The sequence below is a fragment of the Humulus lupulus genome, chromosome 1 (genome assembly GCF_963169125.1).
Source record: "Humulus lupulus chromosome 1, drHumLupu1.1, whole genome shotgun sequence".
Classification (NCBI taxonomy): domain Eukaryota; kingdom Viridiplantae; phylum Streptophyta; class Magnoliopsida; order Rosales; family Cannabaceae; genus Humulus; species Humulus lupulus.
Window position 1 is genome coordinate 68,502,986 of NC_084793.1, and position 9,941 is coordinate 68,512,926.

At 37.8% G+C, this 9,941-nt stretch overlaps 1 protein-coding gene across 3 annotated transcripts; it reads left to right on the top strand.

The window, feature by feature from the left end:
* The first annotated feature begins 1,064 nt into the window (after positions 1 to 1,064).
* On the top strand, positions 1,065 to 4,430 carry LOC133796291 (uncharacterized). 3 transcript variants are annotated; one of them, XM_062233928.1, is made up of 4 exons: positions 1,065 to 1,458; positions 2,151 to 3,039; positions 3,117 to 3,263; positions 3,387 to 4,430. In XM_062233928.1, exon 4 carries the CDS (start codon positions 3,847 to 3,849, stop codon positions 4,309 to 4,311), a length of 465 nt encoding a protein of 154 aa, XP_062089912.1. In that variant the 5' UTR covers positions 1,065 to 1,458; positions 2,151 to 3,039; positions 3,117 to 3,263; positions 3,387 to 3,846; the 3' UTR covers positions 4,312 to 4,430. The 3 variants fall into 3 exon arrangements, with proteins under 3 accessions (XP_062089912.1, XP_062089834.1, XP_062089768.1); XM_062233850.1 differs by having other exon boundaries at positions 2,151 to 3,263; XM_062233784.1 differs by having other exon boundaries at positions 2,151 to 4,430.
* Positions 4,431 to 9,941: the final 5,511 nt, after the last annotated feature.

The following is a 9,941-nucleotide window of genomic DNA, read 5'->3' on the forward strand; positions in this document are numbered from 1 at the left end:
GCTTCGTTTATGACCAGTCAAGATTTTTAAGGAGCGGTCGAGATGAGAAACTTGGTCCAAGGGAATGGTGTCCCTTGCTTTAGCAGTCATGTTGAGAGCTCAAGTCATAATTAGTTTTGATCATGAATTCCTAGATTTGAGCACTCAAGCGTGAATGGTGTCACCCTGTATTGTTTTCTTTGGTCCTTGATAATATAGGGCACTCAAATCCATATTTAAAAGCTGGAGTCGATCTTGAATGAAATGAGTAACAGCAGCCAATTTGTGAACATATCGTTTTAGTGCTCAATCAATATAATAAGTAACACTCAGTTTATATAGTTCTAGAAGGAAGTAGCACTCAAAAAATGTTGTAGAGATAGTAACAGTTAATTGATGAAATAAGCATTCATTTTATGACTTGTGGTGTAGCATTCTCTTGAGTGAGAATACAAATTGTATCAATCAATATGTAGGATTCATAGCAGTCACTTTTGTCTCTTGGTGTTGCGCTCGAGTGAGTTGATAATTTGGAGCAGTCAACTTATGACTCATGGCGTATACATCAGTCAAATAACTTCTTGCAATTATTATTATTATTTTTTTAAAAATCAGATGAAATAAGTAACACTCAGTTTAGAAAAATATTATTGGTGGAGTGTCGGTCAATGGAATAAATAGCAGTCAACTTGTGAACATATTGTAGTATTCGATCAATATAATAAGTAGCATAATATATAATCAATCAATGATAGATAGTGGGTATATATTAAGTGCTCAGTCAAAATAGAAATTCTAGAGGGAGCACTCAATTTATAATTAATATTTGTACAAAAAGTAGTCACTTTGCAAAATTAGGTGTCCAATCAATGAGAGATATCAATTCAATCAATATCACTCACCAAATAGCTTTTCTGTAGACACTTCACGCATATATGTATATATATATATTTTTAATGGGCCATACCTACTATCAACATATATGTAATAATATTTATGATTATTATAATAATATTTTAAAAAAAAAGGTTTAAGTATAACATTTATATCATTACCTCAGTACTTTGTCCACTAGTAGAGAAAAACTTCAAAGGACCGTACGACAACATAATACAATCATATATTTCAAACATATACCCAAAGGGACAGAGAGGCTTACCTTGCAGATTTTTGGCGATTGGGCTCCTTCTTCAGCTGGCTTCTGGCTTCTGCATTTGTTTTTTTTTTTCCTTTGGCAATTTCTGTAAGTCATGAAATGGGGCTGACTTTGATTTTTTATGCCCATTATTGTTGGTGAACTTTGTTGTTTTGAAAAACTTGTGTGTATTTATGTATATAGATATGTATATATACACATATTTGGCGAATATTATTTCAGTTTACTAGGCATTTTCAGGAGCTATTTCATTTTTCTTATATTTGGGTCTCTCTTTCTAATTTGAAGGATTTGAAGCTTGAGCTTCTTTTTATTGTATTAAGGTTAGTTCTCTCTACAACTTTTTATTATTTCGAATCATTGTACTGATTTCTAGAATGCTTGAGGTTTTAGGGTTTATCCCAAAATTTGTTCTTTAAGCTTGGAAAAGGTTTAGCTTTTTGATCCAATTTGATTTTGTAATATTTTCATGGGCCTGTTGTGGGCCTATCTTTTGAATATAATTGATTTTGAATATTTGGTAGCTTTGAGTGCTAGTTTATTTTTCATTTGATTGTTAGTACTATTTTGAAAAAATTGACTGGTCCTACCCCACTTTTATTTGTAAAAGTTGCTTGTAGGTGCTATTTTATTGATTGCTGATGCTATCTTTCATTCGTAATAATTGAATGCTCTTGCTTTCGCTTTCATTTGTGAAAATTGAGTGCTGATTCTTTCTTATTTTTGCTTAAAATTTGTCTGTGGGTGTTTTCTCATTTTCACTTGTAAAAATTGACTGTGAGTGCTTTCTCACTTTCACTTGTAAAAGTTGACTGTGGGTGCTCTCTCATTTTCACTTGTAAAAATTGACTGTGGGTGCTTTCTCACTTTTGCTTGTAAAAATTGATTGTGGGTTCTCTCTCACTTTCACTTGTAAAAATTGATTGTGGATGTTTAATCATTATTTTTGGATTTTCTATGTGTGATGTTTGATCACGGAAGTTGACTGCTCTTTAACATATGTTAATTTGCTTAGGTTGACCGAAGCAAAATATGTCCAAGTTCAAGTATTGAACTGCCACTAATGGTGAATGTAGAGTTTTGAATTGATGAATTTAGACTTTGCTATAGAGCGAAGTTCTCATGCTATGGGATATATGGACAATGCCGTGGAGAACAATGAGAGTTTTTTTGTCAAATTGTCTGATTGAGGATGTTGAGAGCGATGGGATCCCAATGGGGGTTCCATTTGACCGAGTTACTCTTGTGAAAAATCTTGATTGTGACAAAATAGATATGGGCGCAACACTTTTTGGGAATGGAGAGGAGCCAGAGACAATAGGTTTCATGATTGGTCCATCAGGTGGTGAACATTATGAATGTCAGGTTGAGTGCTCCAGTCGTCCTACTGGGTTCCTTAACGTAAACCCTGAATGCACCTTGACAAGTAGAGATTTGCAAAACTGGAGAGTTGCTTATAATATACCTTCAAATTTGGAAATGAGATTGCCTAAATCTTATGAGAGGGCTGACTGGGATATGGGAGATTAGGTGTGTCTTTACAAGGAAGCTTTTGATTGTGGATTTCGGTTCCCTTTCACTCCTTTGGTGACCGAGATACTTAGTCTCTATGAAAATCCCCTGGGCAACTTATGCCAAATAGTTGGAGACTGCTCCTAAGCCTTGAGCAATTTATTGAAAGGTTTGGTATTATAGTAGATCCCCTAATTTTTAGGAAATGTTATTATGCTAAAGAGCACGATAGAGAGAAAGGTCAAGTACAGTTCGTTTGTCGCTCTAGGAAAAAACCAGTTTGACTAAGGCTGATGATTCAGCCTGGAAGGAAGCATATTGCTTTTTTAGAGGTAGTGGTTTGTTTGAGCCGGGGGTTGAAAGGAGTTTTCCATTCTCTTGGCGGATCTTGAGTGAGTGTTGAATTGTGTGCTTTTATTGTGACGAATACGTATGTTTTATTAATGTTGATGTATGGTTTCTGGTGCAGATACAGACCTTGGTGCTCAACCTCACATGGACGAGCTAGTTGATCAAATTATTGAGGATATTGAATTTATAAAAGAGGAGCATCGTAATTTCAGAAAGTTTCTTCCCAAAGATTGTCGGCAAAAATCACAAGACAGTTACGACGAAGGTATCTCTGAACTTCAATCCCTTGAACACATTCACATCCTTGTTTTGACTCAAGAACTTGATAAGGTTGGAATTGAGTTTACTGTTTTGACTCACTTGACCAAAGAGCAACGTATGTTTGCAGACAAGATGTCTAAAAAAAGAGTGATCAAAATACCCAAAGCTAGTGATGCTGTGGCTAAAGATAAACTGACAGCAGTTAAGAGGCCGAAGACAAGCGGGTCCAAACAAGTTTCTGAGGTTGAATTTTCTGTTATTCTGCTGACCCAATCTTCTTTGGGTACATGTACTACTATCAAGAGGAAAGTTGACTTTCTTGACCCAGAGGTCCCCGATGAGACTGTCCTTCGAATTCCTCATACTGTGTCGGTTTACTCGAACACTGCATCGATTGAAGGACATGTAAGTGGACTCCTTCATCCTGCTAATTGAGAACGACTGAATGATCTTGGTTGAGTTGGGGCTGCCAACTATGGAGTAGCTGAGGCTTACAAGGTAAGGATGTTGTTTATTGCCTTATTATTGTGTTTAATCCTTTTAGCTCTTTTTAAACTTGGTTGTAATGTAAGTAGATTCTTCAAGCCATGATTTACATTCGAGAAGATTATCCTGTCTTGAAGAAGAAGAACATAATTTTGGCTAATAATAATGCTTCCCTGAAGCTAGAGATTGAGAAGCATGTAGAGAAAGAGCGCCAATCTGAAGATCTCATTAAATCTCTAAAGGATGAGCTTGAGAAGGTGAAGCGAGAGCTGAATAATGAGAAGAAAAAGGCAGAGGACCTCGCCTCTGATTTTGAGCAGGTTGCTTTGACTGCTGTTGTCAAGACTCGTGGAGAACTAATGACAGAGTACAAGGAAGGAAAGTATGTTGATTGGGATGTGGATGGTGAGATAGAAACTTACTGTGCCCACATGGGTTTGGATGTTGATAGTGAAGGAGCTGAAAAACTTGAAGATGCTTCTGTTGCGAATATCGAAGAAGCGGCTGCCGAGATCCATGATTTTGGTGCTACAAAGGATTGTGAAGAACCTCATGCAAATGCTTAGTTTCATTTCATATTTTTCTTAGTGGTTCATGTATCTGAGTGTTTTGATTATTGACATTTTCCTTGTACATGTCTCCTTTTTCAATTCATCCTTTGTATTGTTTGCCTAGCGGGGTTCGATGACTGCTAGAAGAAATATTTGTCTATTTATGGTGTTCTAAATGAGTGTTAAAATTTCTCCTTACATTTTGAATTTGAGTGATTGATAAACATAGTAGTAATTTTAACAAATGTAATATTTGAAGAAAATAGATAAGTGTATAGTTTAGTTTGAGTTGAGCGTACCATAGATTCCCATAGATCATTGTCATAAGCTGAAGGTGGTTGAGACTCTAAATGTATTTTGCAAGATTTCTTGATTGCTTCGACTTTGATAACGTCTATACTCCTTACTCCCCAGTTTGAGTGTGAGCGATGAAGTTGGTCACAGTCAAACTCTTTCGTCTGGACTGAAGGTAACACTTTAGTATTTGGTAGCATGCGCTTGTGTGAACATGATTTCTTGAGGTCTTGTCTAATGATGGAGTCATTGGAAGACATGAATTTGTGACTGTTAGATTCTTGATTCCATAAATTGTACCTGGGAAGGCAGTCGACGGCAGGGCCGTCAACTCTTCAATGCTTAAGTCAGTAGAGTGTTTGAGATGAAATAAATTGAAAATAAGTTAAGTGTTGAATACATTACAAATAATTTGGCATGATCTTGCTCGTTCATGATTTTATTTGATTATGATCGTATGAGTGCTCACAACCTGGGCGCTTATGATTAGAATTGATTGCTAGTTTGAACATTCTGGGCTTTGAGGATAGATTGACTCATCTATGTGATTGGGGGTGCAGTCGGCATAGCCGTCGACTCTCCATTGCTTAAGTTAGTATATTATTCATAGAAAGTGTAATTGACAAAGTTTGAGTTAGAAATGATACTGTTTTAGATAAGTGGCATTCTAGCTGTTGCCTATTTCTCGACCATCATCCGCTTGAAGTCAATATGCCCCCTTGTCCAATAACCTTAGTAATTTTATAGGGGCCTTCCCAATTGGAGCACAATTAACCAACTCCTGCCTCTTTAGTGCTTTGAAATACCCGGCGGAGCACCCAATCGCCCTCCTTGAACGTTCGTGCTCAGATGTTTTTGTTGAAATGTTGAGCGACCTTCTGTTGGTATGCTACAACTCTAACCAAGGCTTGATCTCTCTTTTCATCCAGTGAATCGAGCTCAAGGTTCATATTCTACAAGTTTTGATTATTAGTCAAGTATTCATACCTGGGGTAGGAATGTCTATTTCTGCTGGGATGGCTGCCTTTATTCCGAAGGTGAGCCAGAATGGGGTCTCCCCAGTAGAGGTTTTTACAGTTGTGCGATAAGACCATAGAACACCAGGCAACTCGTCTGCCCACCTTCCTTTGGCCTTCTCTAACCTCTTTTTCAATGTGTTGACAACAATCTTGTTTGTTGATTCTGCTTGACCGTTGGCTTGTGGGTATCTTGGGGTTGAAAATGAGAGTTGGATTCCCCATTATTTGCAGAAGTTCTGGAATTCCAAACTTACAAATTGCGAGCCATTGTCTGTGACTATCTCCTTTTGCACTCCAAACCTGCATATTATGTTTTTCCAGACAAAATTCTTAACTTCTAGATCTCTTACCTTTGCAAATGTGTCTGCCTCGACCCATTTGGTAAAATAGTCTGTCAGTGCTAGCATGAATACTCATTGTCCTGGAGCAGTTGGCATCTTCCATACTATGCCCATCCCCCACTTCATGAAAGGCCAAGGTGCTAGAGTTGAATGCAACTTTTCTGGTGGCATATGTGAGATTTGGGCGAACCGTTGGCATTTGTAACATTTTAGCACAAAGTTGAGTGAATCTGCTCTCATGGTTGGCCAATAGTATTCGGTAGTTAACGCCCTATTGCTGATACTTCTTGAACCTGAGTGGTTGCCCCACTCACCTTCATGTAACTCTGTAAGAACGTAGTGTGTTTCTTTTGGAGTGAGACACCTAAGTAAGGGCCAAAAATATGATCGTTTGCACAATTTGCCATCATATAAAGTGAATCTTGCTGCCTTGGCTCTAATCTTTTGAGATTCACTCCTGTCTTGCGGGAGTGTGCCATCAGTCAGATATTGGATTATGGGTGTCATCCAAATGATGTTTTCAGAAACATCCTTGACTTCCTCTTGAGGCTTCCACACCGCTGGCCACTGCATGTAGATGACTGGAATTGTGACTCGATTCTTGGTTTGAATTGTTGACCCTAGGTTGGCTAGTGCATTAGCATGACTATTTTCGATCCTCGGCACTTGATTGATGGAGATTTCTGTGAAGCTTGACAGTCTTTCTTTTATAGCTTGGAGGTACGCCACCATTTTTGAGTCTTTGGCCTGGTATGTACCATTGAATTGATTGATTATAAGTTGGGAATCTGACGTGATCTCAAGAATCTTGATATTCATCTCCTTGGCAAGTGCGAGTCCATCAATGAGTGCTTCGTACTTAGTTTCATTATTGGTCACTTTGAAGTCACACTTGATTGCTCGTTGAATGACATCTCCTTGGGGTGAGGTCAAAACAACTCCTAAACCACATCCTCTACTATTGCTTGAACCATCTATTGACAACTTCCACTTAGAGTCAGATTGTTCTTTCAAGCACAATAACTCTTTTTCTGCTTGTACCTGCATGTCACTAGAAAAATCTGCAATAAAGTCAGCTAATACTTGAGATTTGATTCACTGAGTTCTACTGCCCACTTGGTGAGTCTTCCTGAGAGCTTTTGCCTGTGCAGGATGTTGCGAAGTGGATATTGAGTCAATACCACAATAGGGTGGCATTGAAAGTAGGGTCTGAGTTTGCGTCCTGCTGTGACAAGTGCTGGAGACAACTTCTCAAGTTGGTTGTATCTTGTTTCTGCATCAAGAAGAGTCTTTGAGACATAATAGATGGGTTATTGCCTTCCTTCCTCTTCTCTGATTAACACAACGCTGACTGCTATCCCTGAGACAGCTAGGTACATGTATAGTGATTCACCATCTTTTGGTTTCGCTAAGAGTGGAGGTGAGGCAAGGTATTCTTTAAGTTTTATAAGTGCGTCTTCACATTCCTCTGTCCACTCGAAGTCCTTTGTCTTTCTAAGTGTCGAGAAGAACAGGTGACAATGTTAAGAGGATTTTGAAATAAAACGGTTGAGTGCTGCTATTCTCCCAGTTAGGCACTGGACGTCTTTAACTGATTTTGGTGATTGAATGTTCTATATGGAGCGTATTTGATCTGGGTTTTCTTTGACTCCTCGCTTTGTGACTAAGTACCCTAGAAATTTACCTGAAGAAACACCAAAAGAACACCTGGCAGAGTTGAGTTTCATATTATATTTTTTAAGTAACTGGAATGATTGTTCGAGATGATCGAGGTGATCTGCTACTGCTAGAGACTTGACGAGCATGTCGTCAATATATACTTCCATTGACTTTGCGAACATCCGATTAACCAATCTCTGATATGTTGCACTAGCGTTCTTAAGTCCGAACGACATGACCTTGTAAAAGAAGGTTCCCCGCTCTGTGATGAATGTTGTCTTCTCTTGGTCATCTGGTTGCATAAGGATCTGGTTGTACCCGGAAAATGCATCCATGAAGCTAAGGAGCTCATGTCCGGCTATGGCATCAACAAGCATGTCGATGTGTGGGAGTGGGAATGAATCTTTAGGGCACGCCTTGTTGAAGTCTTTGAAATCAATGCAAATCCTCCACTTCCCATTATTTTTTTGAACGACAACTACATTGGCCAACCAATCTGGATAGTTGACCTCTCTAATTGATCCGATGTCAACGAGCATTTGAATTTCTTCATTGATCACTTTGTTACGTTTATGAGCAAACTTCCTTCTTTTCTGCTTGACTAGAGGGAAGTCAGGGTCTACCTATAACTTATGCATAACAATGTTAGGGTCTATACCTGTCATATCTTTGTGAGACCAAGAGAAGCAGTCATGGTGCTTAATAAGAAATTCGATCAATCTGGCTCGTATTTTGATAAGTGAATTTTAGATTCACTTATTAATGTCATTTTATATCTAATATTATAGGTGTCTAGGTTGTTTTGTTTGGTTTTACGCTTATGTTGTGTATGTGTAGGGTCCAAGGAGAATTGGTGCGAAGTTCGTACAAAACGGGAGTGAAACGGAGAAAAAAATGAAAAAAATTGTGAAATAGGGCTGCAGCCCCTTGTTCTAGCGCTGCAGCCCATCTTGAAGAATCATCATTCTAGAATTCGCCCAGGCGCTGTAGTGCCATCATCAGGGGATGCAGCGCAATTTCTGACTTGAATTAGGGTTGCAACGCCATCATCAGGCGCTGCAGCGCCTGACTGTTACAGAGAGCTTGTATTTGGCCTTCCAGTAGCGCAACAACGCCCGTTTGAGGGGCAACAATGCCTGGATCCGTACAGAAATTTAATAGATGAATTTTGAAGGGAAAAAGAGGTCTTTTTGAGGGGTTATAAAAGGAAAAGCATAATTAGGGTTCAAATGACGTTTTTGGAGGAGATTAGACCTGAGATTACATGCTTGGAAAGGAAAAGGGAGGCTAGAATTCATCAACATCACCATCATTACATCTAGTTTCTTTCTTCATCCTTTTATTTTAGATTTTAATTACGAACAACTACATTGCTATTGTTTTTAAGTTTGTAACGGAGAACTAAACTCCTTTTGTGCTAGAGTATTAGATGGATCTATTTTGATTATTGAATTAAGGTTTCTATTATTATCTTTATGAAGTTCGTTCATATCTTCTTGATTTAATTTTCCCATATTAATGTTTGGCCATCATTATTGTGAATTGAGATCCAGGGTTTATTCTTGAGAGAGATAAACTTAGATTGGACATAGGAAGATTTGACATAGAGTGATTGTGAGATTGAGAGATTCCTTGAACTCTATGAATTTGACTTAAAAGAATTGTTTGCTTAATGGCTTCTTGGTTAATTAATAGCGAATAGAGATATCATATTGATTAATTGAGATTACTTGCATATATGCTTGAGAAAGATAGATGCATTACATTAGAATTCTGAAAATTACAAATGAGGAGAACTAATTAGGATAATAAGGAAACCATGGTTCATAATTAATATAGTGAAATCATTACTCTAGTACATTTATCTTTTATCTAATCACTTTCCAAGATCATTGGCTTCCATTATTTTGTTATTGCATTTTCTTTATTTTATTATTTGAGTTATTTGTTGAATTTTCTAATTAAAATTATAGACTTAAAAATTATAGTAATTGGTGAATTAAATATTTAATCCATGTGGGTTCGGCATCCTTTAAATTAAAACTATATTGCAATACACCGTACACTTGCGGTAGAAAAATCTGTATCATAGTTTTGGTGTGAGTTTGGCTCCGATTTGAACTTTGTGCTTTGGGAATTCCTTGATAATGCTCACTTCATCGAGTTCCTCCATGTTAGGTTCATCTGGGGCAATCATTGTACTTGACTGCTGTAGTTGCTATAAGGTGGATTGTTTTTCTTTCAGAGTGCTCTGATAATAGTTTCACGTTGTTTTTTGTGCCCCCAATATCTTCTTTACTCCCCATGGTGTTGGAAATTTTACCACTTAGTG